This window comes from Tinamus guttatus, unplaced genomic scaffold, assembly GCF_059628265.1.
Source record: "Tinamus guttatus ecotype Peru unplaced genomic scaffold, ASM5962826v1 Tinamus_guttatus_pri_ptg000140l, whole genome shotgun sequence".
Classification (NCBI taxonomy): Eukaryota; Metazoa; Chordata; class Aves; order Tinamiformes; family Tinamidae; genus Tinamus; species Tinamus guttatus.
Genome location: NW_028288674.1, coordinates 1,238,568 through 1,261,626, shown reverse-complemented (window position 1 = coordinate 1,261,626; position 23,059 = coordinate 1,238,568). Strand labels below are relative to the sequence as shown.

The 23,059-nt window shown below is 38.6% G+C and overlaps 1 protein-coding gene across 3 annotated transcripts in view; it reads left to right on the top strand.

Moving 5' to 3' along the window:
* WDFY3 (WD repeat and FYVE domain containing 3) overlaps nt 1–23,059 on the top strand; it is an 86,017-nt gene that overhangs the window by 33,101 nt on the left and 29,857 nt on the right. For all 3 annotated transcript variants that reach the window (XM_088521965.1, XM_088521964.1, XM_088521963.1), the window contains 18 exons: nt 819–1,050; nt 1,989–2,089; nt 2,682–2,900; nt 4,754–4,935; nt 5,117–5,348; nt 6,930–7,090; nt 7,732–7,843; nt 8,255–8,445; nt 9,625–9,777; nt 11,656–11,729; nt 11,848–12,009; nt 13,270–13,364; nt 14,590–14,710; nt 15,845–16,062; nt 18,426–18,661; nt 19,161–19,295; nt 20,807–20,986; nt 22,286–22,519. In XM_088521965.1, coding sequence (XP_088378091.1) covers nt 819–1,050; nt 1,989–2,089; nt 2,682–2,900; nt 4,754–4,935; nt 5,117–5,348; nt 6,930–7,090; nt 7,732–7,843; nt 8,255–8,445; nt 9,625–9,777; nt 11,656–11,729; nt 11,848–12,009; nt 13,270–13,364; nt 14,590–14,710; nt 15,845–16,062; nt 18,426–18,661; nt 19,161–19,295; nt 20,807–20,986; nt 22,286–22,519 — 3,038 coding nt within the window. The remainder of the gene's footprint in view (nt 1–818; nt 1,051–1,988; nt 2,090–2,681; nt 2,901–4,753; nt 4,936–5,116; nt 5,349–6,929; nt 7,091–7,731; nt 7,844–8,254; nt 8,446–9,624; nt 9,778–11,655; nt 11,730–11,847; nt 12,010–13,269; nt 13,365–14,589; nt 14,711–15,844; nt 16,063–18,425; nt 18,662–19,160; nt 19,296–20,806; nt 20,987–22,285; nt 22,520–23,059) is intronic.

Genomic DNA, 23,059 nt, shown 5'->3' with positions numbered 1-23,059 from the left:
TTAATATAAGTACATTCCTCCAGTCAATGTTTTCCAGACTCACTACTTTTTTCCTCTTATTATCAGCACTAAATTGTAGAACTTGAACAGCTGTTAATGTAGCATAGGAAAGTAAATTATAATACAACTCCTAAGTTTCCATATCTACAAATGATATTTGAAGATAGAAACTTCTTGTCATCTGTTGAGTTGTTGCATGCTGTTAAAAACAGCTTAATTGAAACATTTGAAGTATTTGAAAGTTTTTTAGAAAATGTCTTGGATAATGTTGAATTCCAAGCATCAAATCCCTTCTCTCTAGTACCAGAGTATACAGCTCTCATACTCGATCCTGTATCTCTGATTTAGAAAGGACTGAATTTGTGTTGTGTCACCAGATTCAATTTGCAATTCAGCATAGTGAATTTACTAAGCTGAGCTTACTGAGCCTTTCAGGTTGCTCTAGGAGTTTTAGTTCAGATTTAGTGCATCTGAAAAACATGAATCAGTCTTTTTTGCTGTCTAATAGGTCACACAACAGGAATGCACCCAAACAAGGGTTACGCAAAAAGGGGCCTTTTCCATATGTTAGGTGATGGGGTGGATTTTTGACTCAGTTTTTGGCCTTACCATGGCCTTTCTGTGAAATCCTGCCCAAGGCGTTAATCTCACTCGCTAACTCGCTTGAGAGTTATACTTCCCACCTCATCATCTCACTGAGAGGCTAAACTTGTTGATGACCATTGAACTCTCCCCTTTAGCCTTTAAAAATCAAAATACATGGCCTGCAAGTGTCTCCCTGTTGCAATGCTGCTGTTTTTTCCTGGTTCCTTCTGTAGATAGCATGGTGACCTCTATGGAAGGCCTCGGTTCTGACAGCGTGTTCAGCTTGCATGAAGACAGCCACTATCGAATAAGCAAGAGCCTGCTAAAACCAGCAGAAGGGAGCACAGTGCCCCTGACGAGAGTGAAGTGTTTGGTCTCCATGACTACCCCACATGATATCAGGCTTCATGGATCATCGGTCACTCCTGCTTTTATTGAATTTGACACTTCTCTCGAAGGGTTCGGGTAAGGTCCTGCAGTGCTCTCGGAGAGCACAGTACACGGTGTAATGCTCTATTCCTTTCTTCTTTCAAGTAAGTGTAACTTGTGATGAGAAGCTTGCAAACTGAAAAAAAATTATTTAGTTTAGAGTGGAATACTTGCTGCCACGTGAATTTCTATTCATTTTAATTAGGGACTCAAAACCGCTGGTGACTAATTAGATGTGAAAGTATAAGTGTTTATGTGTGCAAATCTATTGCCCTTTCAGACCTGGTTTTCGTGTGCATACTTAAGGCTGTTTTAAAATTAGGCAGACACAAATGTAATCTTGCAGAAAAGTATCAGTTGCTGGGGTTCATGTTCAGCATTTGAATAGTACAAATGCACTGAAATCCACTTAAAACTTCTGGTGATCTTGCTAATGAGGAAGGTGGGCAAAGCAGAAATAAGCTTAAAGACAAACTGAAAGCAGAACTTCTGTGGAGTTCACTCCACTCTCCGTAGGGTGGTCACTGAAATCATCTGTGTCTTTTATATCACTTGATACCTGGTACTCCTTATACCCATTTTTGGGAGGTCAGAGACACCAATGGCTCTTGTAAGGACTTAAAACATCACTGTGAGAATGTTATAAAACCATTGTATCAAATCTTTTGAGTATTTAACTTATCCAGTCTTTAGGATACTTTAGAACATCTCAAAGCTTTAACAAATGATAGTGGCCCAAAAGGCAACACTTCTGTGCTACAGAGCCAGAGATCTGCTGCCAAAGCTCTTTGCAGTGGAGGCAATTTAACCCCACCAGGAAAACTCTTGAAAATACATTTCCACTTTTTATAAGACATACTGTCAAAGAGAGTGGTGATTTGCATACAGTATATTCTTTAAGGCTATATTTTGTTTGCTTCAAACTCTGTCAACTTTCATAAACTCTAACATGTTCCTGGTGGTTTATTTAACAGCTGTCTGTTCTTGCCAAGTCTGGCTCCCCACAACGCACCTACAAATAATGCAGTCACAACAGGACTTGTGGATGGCGCAGTTGTCAGTGGGATCGGAACTGGTAAGTGCTCAAGTGTTGCTGAGCGTGATGATGACTTCTCTTATGTTTCTTGGTTAATGCAGAACTGATAGCATGGCATTGGATGCTCTTAACTGAGAACTTTTGGAATCTTTGAGCACCCTGGGCTGTCAGATGGATTTAGGTGTGTGTGGGGGAGAGACCTGATTCAACAACGGCTAGGAGACTCTCTCACTGCTAGTTGTTATTATGAAATACTTCTGTGGTCCTCATGAGGATGCAAACTGAGTTACACCCATGGAAAAAAAAAACAGCTTGTCAGGATATTAAACATCTCCACCTCCATTTCTTGTTTTTGTTTGAAGAACCGAAACTGAGGTGTTCTGAAAAAGTACATCTTGAGGGCTATATTCTCTTTTTAATATATTAGGGAATAGCATGCTATTTTTTGCTTTACTGGGTTTGGAAAGAAAACACTGTGAGCTAGCTTTATGTGTTTGTATTTTAAATCCAAGCTTCATTCAGAGATGAAAGACTGAAAGTTCAAGCCCAAGCTGACTGGAACACCAGGAATGCATGAGTATACCCAGTGACAGATACTCCAGCTAAAATGGGCTTTAATTTTTGTTTTTAGGCGAAAGATTTTTCCCACCACCATCTGGCTTAAGCTACTCCACTTGGTTTTGCATCGAACACTTCAGTACCCCTCCCAATAGCCACCCAGTCAGGCTGCTTACTGTCGTGCGCCGTGCCAACTCCTCTGAGCAGCATTACGTCTGCCTGGCCATCGTCCTCTCAGCAAAAGACCGGTCACTAATTGTATCCACTAAAGAAGAGTTGCTTCAGAACTACGGTAAGGGATGTGCAGTGTCATCAGTTATTCCTGGCAGTGTTACGGGGCCATGACAGCACGTTTATTTTCAACTTGTACTGCAAATTGATCATACCTTCTGATGTGAAATCTAAGAAGGGATTTTAGAGAAATTTTTTAAATATTGCATTAAGAACTAAGTGTGTTTAAGCCTTCAAAAGAAGGGAATTGAGCACCCGGTGGTAAAGAAAGACCTGAAAACCACGTGGGAATATAGAATATGGGTGCAATATTGGGTGAATAGGAACTGGTTGCCAACAGCAACCCTTGGGGCTGCTATTTCAAACGTCACTGATATTTCTACAGAAAAGCCTAGGATGGCTACCTGAGATAAAGATACTGAACGCTAGAACAAATACTTTTGCCCAACAGATTGGGCAAATATCTAATCTAAAAATCACTAGGCCATTCCTGTAGTAGCATCACTTCAGAAACTGGATTTTCCTTAAGACTGCAAGAAGGGAAGAAGAAAAACCAGTGTGCCAAGGTTTGAATTCTAGCTAGCCTGTACTTGGTGTGTTTCTCTCTAGCCAATTATCTTATTTGCAGCTTTTATTAAGGAAGAAAACCTAAGGCTTTTAACCCAACTCTAATCCACTTAATGCTACTATGTAATTTAGCGTGATGATTCTTACAAAGCCTTTCTTGTGTTTTATGTTTTTGTGTGTGTCACCTAATTGCTTAAGGAAGATAATTGCAAGCTACACACGAAAACAGTGTTTAGCAAGTATTTGATAAATGTGGCTTACAGAATTACAAATCTTTTGACAATTTACAGGTTAGGGCAGAGCTAATCAGCAGAATATCCTCATTTCACTGTATTTTTTTTCTTTCTTTGGGCTTTATTAACTTAAATTCAACATGGTGGCTTCCTTTCTCAGCTCTTAGCTGTAAAAATAGTATTACAGAGAATTTCTTATAAACTCTTACTGTGCATTTATGTCAATGTGTACCTGGTAATTAGCCCACCTCCTATGAAGTTTATAATGATGGTAATTTCCTTTAAAAAAAAAAAAAGTGACGTTAATCAAGAAGGATTTTCAGATCTGTTGCAATCTGTTGCACTGACTGTGTTTCCAAATATTAGTGAGTCAGTGCTGAACCTGGTGATTGATGTGCAAATAGAGCAGGGCCAGGTATTCAGGTAACAAGTGATATTTTTCATTGTCTGATTTAATGCGGATACAGAAAATGTTAGTCTCTACAGTAGAATTTCCTACTTTTGGCTGCATACTTCTATAGTATGAGAAAGATGAAAAATAGCTTTGTAGTTGTAGAGGGACATCTATTATCTCTTGCTGAGCACTTTGTTGAATTTCTTTTAAAAACCACAAACAATGTGTTTTGATGTACATGGTGACACTTGGAAATGAGGAAAAAGCTTCATTAAGCTACTTAATGCAGTTTTTAAAGTTCAGTTAAAATTTCAATGAGAAAGTGGAAGTGAAATGTAGTTTCAAAACTTTGAAAGTATTCTGGGAATTATATGGGGGAAGAATTAAGGTAAAACAAGACCAGGCCCATGGTTGATGTTAATAAAATTGCACTAGCTTGTTTATATGCAAGTAGGTGAGGTCATCTGTGATAATATACTTAGACTACAGTTACAAAAAAAAAATTCTTTCGGTTTTTGCATTTGAAAATTTTAAGGAAAAATTTTAAAGGTGTATCTCATTTTTTCTGTTTTTTTGGTTGGTCACATTATTGCACATGCTTAGTAAAATTTTGGCTTTAATGCATCTCTTTAGAGAGATGTCAAGTCTAATGAAATAAGAATCTTAAAACAGACTAACAACATCTTTACTTGTTCCCACTAAGTGTTACTTTCCTTTTAGTTGATGACTTCAGTGAAGAATCATCGTTTTATGAAATTCTTCCTTGTTGTGCCCGTTTTCGCTGCGGTGACCTTATAGTGGAAGGCCAGTGGCATCACCTAGTTCTGGTCATGAGTAAAGGCATGCTGAAGAACAGCACAGCTGCACTGTACCTTGATGGGCAGCTCATTAACACTGTCAAGGTAAAATCAAAATGTAAATCCTCATTTTGACTGTGCTCACACCCTTACATGTATTGATGTGCATATGTAATATATTTATAAAACACATAGAGATAAATATATATAATAGAGTAATAAATACATGTATAGAATATGTATAAAATAAAATGTATAGAGCTTCATGATGTTTCCTTCTTTACAGCTTCACTATATTCACAGTAGCCCCAGTGGGTCTGGGTCTGCCAATCCCCCCGTGGTCAGCACGGTTTATTCCTATATTGGCACGCCACCGGCCCAGCGCCAGCTCTCCTCCTTGGTGTGGCGTTTGGGGCCGACACATTTCTTGGAGGAAGTTTTGCCTGCTGCAAGCGTTAGCACCATTTATGACCTGGGACCAAATTACGTTGGAAGCTTTCAGGCAGTGAACTTACCATGTGAGTACAATTCGGATCACAGCAAGCAACGTGGCACAGGTGTAGTTGGAACTGAGAAATATGACGATGCCATTGAGGAGAGGAGAACCTGTTTATACAAAGCTGACTTTACATAGCAGCTAGTGAAAAGGATGATATAAATCAGAATTACCATTTAAACAATTTTTTGCTAGTTCTTGCCAGGTAATATTCATTACTTTAGCTGGCAAACAGAGGGCTTTCAAGCAAGAAATACATTTAAAAAAAAAAAAAAGTGGAAAATGCCAAGTCTGCATGTCCTTGTGTTTGTTTACTTGTGAGGACTTTAACATTTTCAAGCTCTTCCTGGGAAAAATTGTCACTCTCTGAAGAAAAGAGGCAGTGAGTGAACAGAGAAACAAATGTATGTGTAGGGAGTGCACAGAATCTTGCATTTCATATTAGATGCTTTTCCTAGAGCTGAGACAGAAGAAAACATAAACATAGATGTTGAAGGCTATGAAAGATCAAAGTATCATGAAAAGTTAGTTAGTTCTCCTTGAACATCTTGAGTCAGAAACTTTAACCAGTTGAGTTTTTTTTCAGGTACAGATCTCTGTCACATACTTGTTTGTCTGACAATGAGGCAAACAAGTTGGCTAGTACTAATTTCTGGCTCTGTGCAGATATTTATTCCAAAATTATTTATTACAAAATTAGCCAAAGCAAATTCCATGATTGGATTTGTTAATTCATTTCTGAGAAGTGAAGATCTTCCTGCCTTTATGCTAAGAACTATGCTCACCAGGAAGCCCATGATAACTTAAATTAAGACTTTTCCCAGCATGGCAGCATATACATATAAAATAAGCCTTTTGTTTTTCCTTTCTTTGTGTCTCAGGAGTAGTCTACTACAGAGAGAAAGGATGTGTTTTTATTTGGGATCAAGCTTCTGTTCACATAACATGCACTACACCAAACCTGATGGAGTTTGATAGAGGGTATTTTGATAGAGGGTGTTTGATAGAGGTTTCCTGTTTTTGCCTTTTTTCTTAGCCTCTCTATCCGAAAGGTTTTCAATATACTTTAACATAATGATAATTGAGGGGATTCTGGAGATAAGAGCAATTTTTGAAGGTGGTTTTACTAGTTTTTACTAGCAAATCTTTATATAATGCCTAACATATATGTTAACATAAATCAAGACACAAATGGATAAATTATTTTTCTATTTATAATTTCTATTAAAAGGGAAGGGAACAACCTGTAGGGTAGACAAAAAATTGTTTTTTTTTTCTTGCAAAAATTCAGATGAGGAAGAATCACAGCATGGCCGAGTCAGAGGCTCCTAGTTTCCACTAGAGGTGAACATAGTAGACCTTTTAAAAGAACGTTTGCCATATGCTAGTTAAAAATACAAAGACAACGTATTTGTTGTGTAAGCTGTGTGCCATCAAGTTGTGCATGGGTAAGGTGAGCAAATACATGAAGGCAACATAACATCTCATCTGTCTGTAAAAGCTTTCTTCCACCACTACTCTGCAGTATAATTTACATAACATATTAAAAGTGAGCACAGAAACAGTACTCCTTTTGAAATGAGGTTTTTTCCATGTCCTTAAGGCAAGGATTCTAAGTCAGAAGGAATCAACCCATCTCCAATATCTCTGGTACCAGAAGAGAAGGTCTCTTTTGGTCTCTATGCACTCTCCGTTTCTTCATTCACCGTGGCAAAAATAAGAAAAGTTTACAACAAGCTGGATAGTAAAGCCATTGCAAAACAGGTATGTTTCAAAATAAGTTTGTTAGTGTGCAATACCTGCTAGTATGAAATTGGTTGTTTAACTTTCAAGTATTTCTTCTGTTCCTTCTAACTAGTTTCAAGGGATTTTGCTCAAAGGAGTGTTGTATTAAGAATAAAGTCCTTATCAGAAGTATTGCCCAAACTTATTTTCCTGATTTTAAGTGTTTATTTGAAGGAGATCGTTCTGCTTATTTGATGGAAATTTTATTCCCATTTTTAAAATTAGCAAGAGTTAATATATTTCATCCCCTTTTAGAAGTATTTTGGCCATTTAATATATATAACATTTGTTTACGGAGTAAGTAAAGATCATACTGATGAGCAATATCATTTATACTTTTGTAGGTGAACAAAGTTGATCATTTAGTCTTCTTTTCATTTTGGAAACCTGAGTATTAATTTTTTTAAGATAGTTTGATTAATCAGTTTTAAACTTTGGAGACTGAAGATTCCTCTCTTCTCTAAAGGACATCATAATGACTCCTAGTGTAATTCTAGTGTCACTTTTCTTCTCTTTCTTATTCTTTGTCACAGGAGAAAAATATACAGGTTTTGTTCAGGCTTATAAAAAATATTCTTCCTATAAACCTCCTTTTTCCTTGTTTTCCTTGTTTTGTTCAGTTGGCAGTTTCTTCTCATGAAAATGCCACACCTGTGAAGTTGCTACATAACTCAGCAGGGCATCTGAATGGACCAGCTCGCACTATTGGTGCAGCTTTGATAGGATACTTGGGTGAGTGTTTGATAATCTGTATGTGTAAGCATTGCTAATCAGCCTTATATAAGAACTGAGAGCTCAAAGATATGTACCACACACAAAATAATGATGTATATAAAGTATTTCGTGTACATAAAGTATTTTCTATTTATTGACATACATTTTCTGTCTTTTTATCAATACCAGAAACTTGTTTTAGTTAAATGAGGACCATTATAAAAATATACTTACCTGACTTGGAGTTAACTTGTGAACTATTTTACAATGCAATAGTTCCTTCTCCTGAGGTTATCATAATTCATCTAGTGATATTCTCTTAATAAATAAAGCAATGCTGGAAGGTGGGTTACTTTAGATTTAATCTTAATTATTTTTACAAGAAAAAGAATGAATTTTAATTACTTTATTTTCACTGCCTATGCCCAGGAGTAAGAACATTTGTCCCCAAGCCTGTTGCCACTACGCTGCAGTACATAGGTGGAGCTGCAGCTATCCTGGGGCTTGTAGCCATGGCATCAGATGTAGAAGGACTGTATGCAGCTGTGAAGGCCTTGGTCTGTGTGGTAAAGAGCAATCCACTAGCCAGCAAAGAAATGGAAAGAATCAGAGGTTATCAGGTGTGTAAAAGATGTCTTGAACCCAACCTGCTAGATTGAATTTCACTGTCTATCCCTGTAACTCCCATGAAAATTATTTTTTGGTATCATGGCAACCCAAATGTCGGTTCTAAGTTTAATGTGCTCTTGGCTAAATAGCATAAACCTGATGTTTAGCATGGCCTTTAGAAGAGAAAATGGAAAGTTTTTCTGTTTGGTTGAGCTCATTAGCTGCCCTGTCACTTTGTTAATAACAAGAAAGAGCACTGATGCAACACACAGATGGATTCTTTCCCCATTAATGTTACCCCTGCAAGCCCAGGAGTTCCTGTCTCATTTGTCTGCCAGCAATAGAGGAGGACAAGGACATATGAAGGAAAGCAAACAAGTCGACTGCTAGACCTATTATTTTTAGGAGCCTGGTCCTAATGGTGATGCTGTTCACTTTCAAGCTTAAGTTTTCTTTAGATGTGGAGAAAGCATAATGAGTTATGCAAAAGGTTCAGCTGACAGAACTGAGAAGATCCTTCTGTGACCAGTGAATTTTACATTCCCATGAAGACAGCTTTGCTGAAATGAAAAACTCAGCTTGTGGCTCAAGCAACATATTTACAAACCATTTTATGCTGTCTGCTAATACATTTTTGCAAAATCCTTTTATCCCATGCAGCCTGTTCCAGACATTGACATGTTTTGGCCAAACACATCTAGACAGTGTCTTACTTGCACTACTGGCTGCTTAGCCAGTGGATCATTGCACATCTTATTTTCTACTTCAGCGTACCTGATTTGGGAGAGATTCCCCAAATCTGCATTTCTTTAATAGTGCTACAGAGCACATGGTGGAGGTGAGGCTTGAAGAGTTTCTAGGAGAAGACAAGAAACAGCAATTGTAAATCTGCCAATTCATTATCTGCCAACCCAAGTTAAAAGAAGTTAGAGCAGAAATGAGGACAAAGGGTAGCATCTATGGTCACGAATGCTTCCAGCTCTGTGCACAGCCTTTTTCTACTGTCTTCTAAGGAACCTTAATGCCGTCTTCATCAAAAATATCAAGTTTCAGAGGCACTTGATGGGTCTTATCAAAAATCATACGATGCTTTAAGGGATGCAGACATTTCATACGTGCTTTATTTTGCTTAGATAACCTTGCTTCCATTTTCATAGGCTGCTAATTTCTTATCTCTTTACTTGTTCAAGTTACTGGCGATGCTGTTAAAGAAGAAACGTTCCCTTCTGAACAGTCACATCCTTCATCTGACCTTTTCCTTGGTGGGAACTGTCGACAGCGGGCACGAGACTTCCATTATCCCAAATTCTACTGCCTTCCAGGACCTGCTCTGTGATTTTGAAGTATGTAAAGCTGAAAAAGCTGATGTTACTGGCTGGGGAATGATTCAGTTGCACTTACAACATGCCTTAAATATTGAATGATAACAGCTTGTGTTGTTACCTGAGAATGTAATATTTTTATCTATGGCACATTAAAGTAGCTTGGCACAAAGATTGTTGGTAGGTTTTCCTGTTACAATGACTTTTATCACTGTAGAAATAATTAATAGGTACCAAAGATGCACCTACTTCTTTAGAAGATACATTTTGTAGTTTTTGGTTCCACCGTTTCTTCTAACCCATCTGTAGCAATAAATATATTGAGGCATGAAAGATGTGCTTAAAATGACAGTAGGAGGAAAACTTTTCATTAGGCAGTTAAATGAATGTATGGCAGTTAAAATTGTGCTTGTACAAGCTACAAAATAATTGAGTTTTGTCATTGTAAACTGAGTAAGTAGAGAAATTCAGAATCATTTGCTAATATCCTACAACCTGAAAAGCAATGTTATATAATGGCTAGAACTGTGTGTGTCCCTTTTGTATTATCTGTGTCTAACACAGATTGAATAAAACTATTCTAATTCTCATGTGGGTTTTGTAGAAAAACATCCTGCATAAGCCTATCTTGTTGAAATCATTTGAAGATAGGGAATTTACCCATTTTCTGGTTTTCCATGTCCATTCGAGGTATTTAAAAGCCTGGATACTATGTTTAATGGTTCTGTATATGTAAAGACCGTTGCCACTTAATATGGCCTTTTTTCAAACAAAACCACAGCAACTTGTTAACTTATTTTTTAGGGAGCTTAAAGGTCCTTAAACGTTTCTCACAGGCAGCAAAATCTTCACCAAGTCATGAATACTTTGTTTCTCTTTTTCCATAAAGGATCCAGCTGACAAATTTCATCAAAGTTAGGTATTCAGTCAGACAGCTATTACCATATGAAAGATCCGATTTGAAATTCTTTAGTTCACAACTGGAGAGTGAATAAGCTTAAGATACCAAAAATAAATGAAACTAATACCTTTGCAAGTCATTAAAAATAAAGGCCTAAGAAAGTCATTCTTTCTGTTTTGTTATTTTTTTTCCAATAGTGTCTCTTCAGAAATCAGTGACTCAAGCATTTCTTCTACATTAGATAACATAGATGTTCTTATGCTGAGCAAGGAAAAATATTTTTTTTTCTTTAGATTAAAAGTAAAAGCAAGGAAACTTTTGTTTAAACCAGCTTTGAATCCCAGAGCTCAACTATTCATTATGCTTTGTTCAGTAGCAACTCAGTTTTAAGATCTGCAGCTATAACTTTGAACTTTCTGGCTTTTATATGTTTTATTGCCTCTATTGATTGAAACAGCTGATTTATTGTAGGGGATCTGACTCATTTAAAACCCTGTGCAGGAAATGCTGGGTAAAGATAAAAACAATTATCATTGAAGACCTTGGGTTCAATCTTGGCAGAGGGTATTAAGTTAATTTTGCTAAATGAAAACCTTCGCTTCAGCCAAATAAGCTTGATTCAGCATCTCATTTCAACCCTGTAAATCCCAAGTAACTCCTTTGGAGTCACTGGTATTTAACCACTTATCTTTATATTAAATAGAAAAAAAAAAGAGGTCCAGATAATGCAGATTTTTTTTTCAATTACTCTAAGTTATCCTCATCATATGCTTGCAGAGAATCTCCTTGGTACCACTATATGTTTTGTGAGTCTTTTCATGAGTATTTAGTATTAACTGAAGAACAGTTGAGAACTTTGAAATGAGCTTTGGGTGCAGTGGACAGGTGAATAATAATGGAAATGAACAGTTTCAGTCTCTTCAAGTCTTTAGGAATCAGTTTTTAATCTGCAAGTGGGTTTGTGTATAAAACATACCACTGCTTGTTCTGTATTTCAGGTCTGGCTTCATGCACCCTATGAGCTTCACCTGTCACTATTTGAGCACTTCATTGAACTTCTCACAGAGTCCAGGTACTAGTTGATGCCGATCTAGTAATGAGACTTGTAGGTAACATGGAAAGGATGTTTGCTGCAGGTGGGCACAATGTTCCACGCTTAAATTGCCTCCTCTGTTTATTCTTTCTTTCAGCGAAGCAGCAAAGAATGCTAAATTAATGAGGGAATTCCAGCTCATCCCAAGACTGCTTTTGACTCTTCGGGATATGTCTCTGTCCCAGCCCACCATTGCTGCAATTAGTAATGTGTTGAGCTTTCTGCTTCAAGGCTTCCCCAGCAGCTATGACTTACTCAGGTAGCCCACATTGATGTTAGTTCTGGCTTTTGTGGTTTTAGTGTGTTGGTGATATTAAAAGTGCTTAGGGTGATCTTGTGAGTAGTTAACGAGGCACCCATTTACTGAATTTCTTCCTATACTAAATAACTGTGCTAGACATACTCAGTTTTATTAATGCCTGGATTGACATATTAAATTCACTTTATATCTAAACAGGTATGACTGGTTAGTCATACTATCGTTAGTAAACTGGCTTTTCCTGGCAGATAGCAATGGGGCAGCTATTCTCCCTTCACTGCTAATGTGAAACACTGAACACTTTGCTGAAATACCATTGAACATTCCGCTTAATACTGGGGGGTATGATGATACATCCTGTTAAAATGCACCTTTGATTACACTTTTGTCCAAAAGATTTAGTTCAAGATCTAAGTAATCCTGTGTAGAAAAATATTTAAGACTGTCAAATATAGTACTGTTTATTATGACTGATGAGAGTTGCAATTAATAATGTAACTTTCATGTACAATTTAAGTACAATTAAAGGTGTCAGAAGCAGCAAACGAAACTTCTAACCAGCCTTCATTTTCATTATGCTGAACAAAAATTATTCAAGAAAAAATACTATAGACTTTTATGTTAATTTACTATGAGAAAAAAAAAAAAGCTGTATCCAAGTGCACCAAGGTACCTTTGTATTCTTGTATTCTTGTTCCTTTTGGAAACAAAAATGAAAAATACTGCATAACTTTGGTAAAGATAGACAAGCTGAGGACCTTTCAGGTTAGTTCCAGAGGAGTGGAGCCTCCTTTCTTTGAGCAGCACATCCTTTTTCTGTTTTGGAAAACCATGGCTTTGTTGCTGTAGCATCTCAGGCTATAGGCATAACCTTTATGTCACATTTGAGTAATCCTGTGAATGGGTTTTTATTGATAATATTTGTTCAGGTGTGATGGTTTGGGGAATACTTTTTTTTACTTGACGTTGGAGATGCCTAAACTTGATGTTTGAAGGTATGTCCCAGTTCCCTTGTTGAATCCTAGCATGTTAAGGATCCCTTACTTGCGGGGTTCTCTGTTAATAGTCCAGTTTGTACGTTATTAATTTGGATTTTGTCTTGTAACTTTATTGAAGGCCATTTCCCTCGACCTTCAGAGGTTAGAAAGTTGACATTTTAGGGTACCTGCCTCTTCTTAGTCATGTATTAGAAGTGATTTATTGATAGATGAGAGTGCATCTGTCACATCAATATCTGATGTTTTCTCTGTATCCGTCAAGGTTTGGACAGTTCATCTCTTCCACTTTACCTACGTTTGCAGTCTGTGAGAAGTTTGTAGTCATGGAAATAAAAAATGAAGAAAAACTTGACAGTGGTAAGTGATGGCATGACTTGAGATCAGGAAAGGGGAAATAATCTGTTATACCTTCTGTGCTCAAATGCTTAAAGTGCAGAAGCACTGTTGGTAACAATATTGTAATTTTGTTATAACCTGGCTGCGAGTTACGGTACTTCAATTTTCAATATTGTGTGCTAAGCAGTGCAAAACTAACCTTCTCTTGTTTTGTTTTCCTTCATTTAACACTGCATGTTTTATTCCATTTCTTCCACTCCTTCAAATCAGCTGTGCATCTCTGCTTTATGGGGAGGTTAAAAAAAAAAAAAAAAAAAGATAAAAGATAAAAAGATGGATGGTGAGGTACATCTGCCCTCTAGGCATAGAGGGACTGAAGGAATTAACTTATCTGGGCTGTTGGTTTCCAGACCAAAAAAAAAAAAGTTTCTTTGCTGTCCTTCAGGAATACTCAAACTTGTATTTAGAGAACATTCCTACACTTTTTTTCTACAGAAAAAGATTTACACAATTGTTTCCTCTATTCATCAGTCTCCCCCAATAATAAATTTTTAGCCTACTGGTAGATTTCAACCAAATAACTAGGATTGGGTGCCGAAAGACACTATGTTTCTACAGGTCTTGTGAATATACTGGCTCCCTGAGACAGGAATAAAAAGGAAAAATCTGTGAATGAGCTTCGGTTAGTGCTTTCAGTCCAGTCTTGTAAAGAGCAAGGATTAAGCCCTCCATTCAACACTATCCCCAGTGCCTCTCCTGGTGCTTCTGAAACACTTTAGCTAATTGCAGTCTCAAAGATGATTTAAATTCCAGCTCACTTAGTGCAAGACTGTGAGTAAGAATGGGAGAGAGATCCAAATTGGTATTCCCACTAAGGACAAGGCAAAACTCGGTCACTGCATCCTCTCTTTTGGCAGCAGCTTCAGCTGGCTGTGTATTTCTGCAGCCCAACCACAGCCTGCTCTGCATTTTTGCCAACTGAGCCATAGAGGAACATGGGGAGAAATTCAGACTGTGGTGGGAATGAAGAAGGGAAGCTTGGGACAAAGGACTCCAGAATTTTACCTCGCTGAGCTCCTGACTTTCATTGCATTTAGCAGAAATTTAGCAGTTTACCATGGCTTTCTACTGACTCAAGTGGGAGCAGTGTGTTTTATGATGTATGGAATTTATGAATAGCCTTTAAAACACCCAAATCCTAAAAGTTTTTTGTTTTTGTTTTTTTCTCTCCCCATCCTTTATTTAGGAACAGAGGATGATTTTGGAGGACTTGTTTCTGCTAATCTTATTCTACTGCGGAATAGACTATTGGATATCCTTCTCAAACTTCTGTATACATCTAAAGAAAAGACAACTGTTAATTTGCAGTAAGTAAAAAGAAAAAAAAAAGTCTTCAGACAGAGGAAGAGGTTATGATTTTTAATTTGAAGGGGGTGAATTACACTGGCCCAACTGTATTTGCTACCTATATTGTATAATGCTATAGGAACTCTTGCATTTATTTACACAAGTATTGCTGAATTAGCTTAGAGTATGCCAGTAGAAATCAGGTACATGATAGCTCAGTTGTACTCTCCAAATTGTATTAGTGAAAAAAACAATACTAAGGAAATGCAGGTGCAAGTACCATTTTTAATCTATTGTGTTAAATGACTTTGTTTCAAGTCATTCAAAAACAACTAGCCAAGTTTAACAGCATTATGACAGAATTAATAGAAACTTAAATTTCCAGTTAGAAACAACACAAGCAAATAACAGCATATGATTTATAAGAGGGGAACATATATTTTATGTTTGGAAGATTACTATCTTGATGTCAACTCTCAAAACTTTGAGAGAAGAGGCCCATGAGTAAGAGGGATGCAAGGAGAAGTTTAGGGGCTGGCTACTTTGATTTTTATTTTTTTCATCTTGAGAGGTAGATTGGAATGCTCTACTCTTCTCCCATACTTCTATGTAATCTTTTATCATAATTTCACACATGACTGCAGAGAAAGTACTTGATCAAAAAAGGAAACTTTCGCTTTTAGAGAAGTGGGATAGTCGACCAATTTCATTTCAGTTAAGATAATCAAGTAGTTTCAGTGCTGTGAAACCTCTGTACCTGTGTGTGGCTCTACCAAAAGTATTCGGAAAATACAATTTATTGACAAACTCTTCTAGTTCAGCATTCCAGTTTTCTTATCAACAGCAGTAATGGGACTAATCTCATGCCAGTTCAAACAGCCCCAATAGCTCATCCATTTCCACTAAACAAATACCGACATCAGAGTTTGGGTTCTATTTAGAAGGACTTGTTAAGCAGCCTTTCCAGTTCAAAGGTATCCAAATGCTCCAAGATACTTAGGTCTCAGCCAAGAATTCTATTTTCCTTTTGACTGACCTGAATTTTTTGTGACCCTCTCTAAGTTTGTTCTGTAGTGGCAGACACGAACATTTGCTATCAGGTAAGAGAAAAAAAATGCTGAAATAATATGCGACTCTCTTCTTTTTTTATTTAGGGCATGTGAAGAACTAGTGAAGACACTGGGTTTTGATTGGATCATGATGTTTATGGAAGAACATCTCCATTCCACCACCGTCACAGCTGCCATGAGGATTCTTGTGGTCCTGTTGAGCAACCAGCCCATCCTGATGAAATTTAAGGAAGGGCTCAGTGGTGGAGGCTGGCTTGAGCAGACAGACTCTGTCTTGACCAATAAGATTGGCACTGTGCTAGGTATGACATCTCAGCGCTCATGACTGCAGTGTGTATTTGGGATTGTGAGAATTTTTTTTTTTAAAAAAAGTGTGGTTCATGCCTCTTTCCTGTGCTAGTGTTGTCTCTGCTCTGATTAGCATCAAAATCAGATCAAAATGCCTCTGCATTTTTGGTTTTCTTAGAATAAAGAATTAGTTTCTGTAAGCAAAAGGGAATGGTTTTACAAACTTGCCCTTCAGCTGGCATTTTACAGATTTTGCTATCTTTCAGTCTTACCTCTCCATCTGCATGAAGCCTGTGTAGCAAAAGTATAATCAGTTGTCTGTGCTCTGCGTGGCAAGGTTGCCTATGGACAAGCGCTCCTGAGCTAGATGAACATGCAGTGCAGCTGCGTGTGTGAGGTGGTGCTACAAGAAGATATTCAGGAAAATTCATTAGATTATTTACTGCTATTAGTTACAGCGTCACTCAATACTGGACCTGAGGTGCTTCATATCTAGTCAGATCTGGGCCAGTTAGTTTTACCAGTTTGGATTTACCAGATTGGACAAATTCCTACCCCAGGAATTTGTCTGTGGTTTCATCTGTCTTTCTTTTCTCTCCCTTGCTTGATCCCTTGCTCTCTTGTTTTCTCTCGCTTTTGCAAAGATCTTTTTTGAATTCTTAAAGCCTGATTTTTCCAGGTTATTAGCCCTTTATCTTACCCTGCATAATGCAGAACTGCGATTTAGTGCTACAGGACCCACTTTGAACTTCTCTAAGCTGGCTGAAATGGAGTATATCAATTCTGTGTAGACTGGGGTAGTGTAGAATAGAGGATGATTTAATCTTGCTCTTCCTGTTCTCAAAGTGCTAACCTGTAGTGTGTGCTGACGCTACAAGCAAAAATCTGGAGGTAGGCTGTGCTTGGATGTGTGAATGACAGCAGAGAAAAGGGCTCCTGAGGTGCATGGACAGGAGAACACAGGGCTGCTTAAGTAAGGATATTGTGTTGGCAAAAACATCAGCCTGATAGAAGCGTCTGGTGAGGAGATATGGCAGGAGAGACATGGGGAGATGCCGGAGGAGGCAGAGGCTGCTGAGGGACATGGCTGGCAATGCCCTCGTGGAAGGTGGTGCCCATGCACCAGGGAGTTGCACCTCTGAGTTCTCTTCAGCAACCGACACAGCCTTTTGTGACAGAAAAAGCAGGACATTAAAATTAATTTTATTTGAGGCTGGCAAATGTTTAAGGACCTATTAAACTAGTTAAATAGAAGTAAGGACCTCTCCCTTTTCATTACCACTGTACACCAGCCCCAGCAGTTTCCTTCAGTCACAGAACCTTTCTAGATTAAATTAGGGTTTACAAAGAGAGAATTTGTAGAGTTGGGGTTTTTTGCATATTTTAGTAGCACTTTAGTTGATGCCAAATTAAATGAAGACCACAGAGATATTTTAAAAATTGTTTTTCATCAAATGATAATGACCTATCCAATTATCTTACCTAATGTTCATGTTCTTTATATATATATATTTATATAAATTAAGAAACTGGCACCAAGTTTCCTAGTGAAATTAGATGGGAGCCTTTTTTTGTCCAAGGTTACTGGTGGGTTTCATGCAACTCTGTGACAAGGATATCATGAGTCTGATCCCTAACAAATCTTTGCTGTCTGAACAGCCAGTTTCTGGTAGAAATAATATCTATATCTGAGCCTCAGAAAACGCATAACTGACCTGACTTCTGTCAGGGTCAGAAAAATCTCTTGTTGTCTGTGTAGATAGATTGAACTATCTTTCTGCCGCTGTCCTCACTCAAAAATTCGTCCTTCTGCAACCCAGTGTATTTTTTGAATGGGCAGATGAAATAACTTGGTGGAGTAGGGTCATGAAAGGTGAGTTTGGGTTTCTGGCAGTGCTTAATAGAAAAACGTCTGCTTTTTCTTTCCATTTGCAATTTAGAAATGAAGGTAAAGTAGGAGCGTTTAATACTTCATATCAACATATTACTCAGTAGCAGAACAATTAAAACAAGATCCCTGAGAAACATCTTTGAAGCCATTCAACAGCCAGCCAACTCAAATGGAATTGCTGCTTGGTTGTATAAATCAGTTAGTAGCTGAGATCACAGTGATGCTTCCCTCTTAGTGCTGGCATGTGATTTTTCAGATGCTCGTCTTTGGAATTTTAAACATCTGGGTTGCTCATCACTGCAAGAAGATAAGAGCAGAGTTTGTATGGAGCAATCTTTTTTTTTTTTTTTCGAATTACTTAAAAATTCAGGTATCTGTAGTAGGTTGCACAATATGAGTGTGGTAATCTGTGCATAATCTATGCTAAGAGTGAGGTTTACATGCATTTCACTAGTAACACTTGTTGCCTTGTTGTGTTCCTCTTAGGGTTCAATGTCGGCAGGAGTGCTGGTGGCAGATCAACGGTCAGGGAGATTAACCGGGACGCTTGCCACTTCCCCGGCTTCCCCGTTCTGCAGTCCCTTCTCCCCAAGCACACTAATGTGCCTGCCCTCTATTTCCTCCTCATGGCCCTTTTCCTGCAGCAGCCAGTCACTGAACTGCCCGAAAACCTGCAGGTCAGTGCGCCTGTCATCAGCAGCCGATGTAATCAGGGTGGCCAGGTAGGGATTATCTAGTAAGGTATCAATGTTGTTCTGTCTGTCTTCAAAGAGCGTAGTGGATTAACCACCCTCTTCCCTGGCTCTCAAGTCAGGATGTTGTGTTCTGTGTTTAGCTTTGCTGGCTGAGGAGGGTGGGATAGGGTGCATTGGGAATGTGAAGAAGCCAGCCTGGTGTTTAGGATGGGATTGCTGTAGCTCGTTTCTTGCTGGATGGTATGGGGTTGAATGAAAACTGCATGCCTGGTTCGAGCCAGCGTGGTAGGGGCATTGATTTAATCCGTATTTGTGTGTGTGGATATGTGTGTGTTCATGGGGATACAGGCAAAACAGGGCAGTTTTTGTTTTAAGAGAGCATCTGAGATGTTGGTGGAAAAAGTTGATAATATTTATATGCTGTCAAATGAGTGTATCATGACTATAACACATGCACACAAAACATCATACTGGAGAAAAGGTTGATTTTGTGTCTTTTTTCTTTTCTCTCTCTCACCTGGGATAGTTTGATTTAGACTCTATCTGGACATACATATTTGGAGTTCCTGCCTCCTGTGGCACGGTTACCTCTTCAGTACACAATGTTTGCACAGAAGCTGCCTTCTTGTTATTGGGAATGCTGAGGAGCATGCTGAATTCTGTAAGTATAATATTTTGGGGCGTTTAAATATACAGAATTGCTTGTGTTTGCCCTGTTTTTAAAAGCCGAGTTGGAAAATCTAGGGATTTGTTAGTTTGATAGAACAAACCCAGCTGAGAGTTAGGCTTGTAATACCTGTGTAATAACCATTGTTGTCTTTGATTTATTTTACTAGTAGAAATACTAGTGGCCACAAAACTATTGCTGCCTTCTCACAAAAAGGCTAAGCTTTGCATTTTGTTGCAATTAAAAGAAAACACAAAAGCAGAGTGATTAAGTGCACTTGGCAAAGATTCCTGAATTTCTTTCCTGATTAACATCATGGGGGAATGATTTAGACTACATATCCCATCTGCTCAGAACTGTGAGCTACAGATTTTGTACTTGAAAAACTTCCACATGCAGAGAAGTCCACTGACTATTAATAGCCTTATGCTGGAGGAAACCCACTGACTAACAGAAAAATGTGTGTTCCTCTGTTCTTTGAATCTGAACTCATCAAGAGTAGGTGAAGGTTGACTTTCAGGGAGAGAATTCTGTATTACCTTGGAGGTAGAGTATTTATCTACAGAAAATGAGCTCATGAAGTGTTTGAAAGGCAGCACACATTTGGCTATCATGTGTTTGGTCATCATGCTTCCAGTTGAGTGTGTCTCGTGTGCGAGTGATGTGTTCAGGCACATCTTCCAGGTATGCGTTTTGCTCATGTATTTGTGCCGTTCATGTCATGCCTGGACATACATGTTTCTTGCCATGCCATCTTGTGGGATGCCATCAGATGTATTTGAATTTGTTGTCACATGTCAAGTCACTTTTACCAACCCCTTTTTGGGTGTTCATGTGTCAGGTCCCATGTTTGTGCTTGGTTGTGTGCTCAGGCACATCTTATTTTGTTTTATGTCATCGTGTGCTCTTTTTGTTATGTGCCTTATCATGGGTTTGCGAGTTGTTCCAACCCATGTGCTGTCTTCAGGACCCGTTGTCACATTTGTCACGTTCAGTTGTGTGTTACTGCAGCAGTAAAGACAGGGACCTGTTGTCAGGTGTTCAAGTGTGTGGTTTGGAGATGTTTTAAGTGTTTGTTACAAGTTAGTATTGTGTTCAGTCGTTACATGTTCCAGAGATATGTGTGGCCATGTGTTTGGTCACATTTGTCACAGGACTGCGTGCTGGTGACGTGCTCATGCATGTGCTCCATGACACACTCAGCCAAGTATGATATCATGTGTGAGGGCGTCACATGTTCTCTTATGTTTGATGTGCTCAGACATGCTCTCAAATGTGTTGTCACGTGTTTAGGGCACCTTTTTTCCTGCAGTTTTCTCATGTGTGTGGTCAGACATTGGGGTTCACGTCCCCAGTGTTCAGTAAGGCAGTTGAGCACAATGTTGTACCAATGTGTTCAATCACGTTTGATCCTGCAGCTCCGTGGCTGCTCCTTTCTGAAACGAGCGCTGCTCAATTAGGGCCATCTGTATTAACATCCTGCTTGTAACTGTTTTTCAATGCAGCCTTGGCAGTCGGAGGAGGAAGGCTCTTGGCTTCGCGAATACCCGGTCACCTTGATGCAGTTCTTCCGGTATTTGTATCACAACGTGCCGGACCTCGTTTCCTTGTGGATGAGCCCAGAGTTCCTGTGTGCCCTGGCAGCAACTGTGTTTCCTTTCAACATCCGACCTTACTCTGAGATGGTAGGCAGTGAACCAGCTTGATTTGGGGTTTTGCTTTTAGTGCCGTTTTTTTGAGGGTTTATTAATTGGCGAATGTACCAAGAAATAGCCTGACTTACCCTACAGACATTGGTGATTATGAAGGCCTGGCTGGAGTTCTGGGGGTTCCCTTGGGTTCTGAAATTGAGGGAGGAATGGCACAAAGGCCAGTTGCCATACAATGAAACTCCATTTTAGTGGGGAATGTAGACACTGTATGCAGGAAAGCAAACAGCTATTGTTGATGAGTCGTTAATAAAGATTAATTCTTGGCTTCAGCATTAGACTTCTTTTTGAAGAAGATGCAAATGAACTCTCCAGAAAGAACTGTGGTCCTGGTGAACTATGCCACTTGTAAACTTATAACGCTCATGTGGCTTTCACCTATAGAGACTTTAGAAAATACTTGGATCTCTGAGCAACATTGAAGTCTATGGAGAAAATACCTTGACACCTTGTGTAGCTGTCTGGCAACTTGAGCTGCTCAGGTTTTGAGAGGTCTCTTGACTCCATATCTGATTGTTCCCATATCTGTTTCTCCAGCCTTTCAGTGTTAAAGAACAGCCATGTTCCTGCAACAAAGCACTATAGTCCAAATTCAACCTTGAGAGAAAACTCTTCACTGAGTTTTTGACCTATTTGAGAGTGCCATTAAAAAGAGAAGGCCCACACATTGCTGCTGCTTTTCATTTCCTGGAAATACTCTCCTACTGGGAGAGATCAAATTCTCATAACCTGTGGTTACTTTATTTGTAAGTTAGCAATATGATAAGCTTGTCCAGAGAAGTGCTGTTATATAAGGAAGAGATTATATAAGAACACTTAGTTTATTTTTTTTGACAGCTTTCATAGCTGTTTGCAGTTTTCTTACAGTGCTTGAGAGCTACTGCTCAAAGGTTCTTACTCTCCAGAAATAAGAACCCTGTAAAGATAGTGTTTTTGAAGGATGAAAATACTAATTCTTGCAAAATATCCAAAAGTTTCCTAAGAAGGTCTTGTTGTTAAGTGACTTCCATATGAAATGTTGAAGTAACTTGAGTCATCCATGTCAAATTTACTGATGGCTTTTTTTGCTTGGAAAGCAAAAAACAGAATTAGAGTGTTTCTTCTGTTCTGTGTTAGGGAGCTGAAGCCTGACCTTAATAATATTGCAAAAAGTCTCCTTTGGACGCAATACTGACTAGTGACTAGGCTTAAAAATAATTAAATTAAAGAACAGAGTAGCAAAGGATTTTTGTTAATTTGCCATTCTCTGGAGTTTTAATATGTTGCCTTTCACAGGTCACTGATCTTGACGATGAAGTTGGGTCACCAGCAGAAGAGTTCAAAGCCTTTGCAGCTGACTCTGGCATGAACAGGAGCCAGTCAGAATACTGCAACGTGGGCACCAAGACATACCTAACCAACCACCCTGCCAAGAAGTTTGTGTTCGACTTCATGCGTGTGCTGATAATTGATAATTTATGCCTGACACCAGCCAGCAAGCAGACTCCGCTAGTAGATCTTCTGTTAGAGGTAGAGTTTACATCTTTTAATTTCAGCTTACTGTGGCACTTTTCTTATTAAACATTTTTCTCTAGCTAATTCTTGATTTTAGAGGATTGATTGTCCAGGATCCAATGGAATCATTGAAATTGTCATTAAGTATGAGATCAGAAATGAATACCAAAATCTCTTAACTAACTTTATGCAATCCAGCTTTTTTGGAGTTGCAACAGTAGGTGTTCAACAGTGTAGTAGTAGAAATTGCAGCTTTCCCAAAATGTTACTCTTTCAAAGAACAGTTCTTCTGTTACTTGTTCATTAGGCAGTGGCAGCTGTACTTGTTTTGTACAGGATCACTGGATCACAAGATGATTGAGGTTGGAAGGAACCTCTGGAGATCATCCGGTCCCAACTGTCCGGCACAAGCAGGGCCACCTAGAGTAGTTGCGCACTCCAGCCAGGTTTTGAATAGGGCTACCCAGAGCTGGGGTAGTAATAACACAAAATGACAGATAAGTGCTGATGAATTAATACATTCATTCAAGCTATCTCATTTACTTTCTACTTACT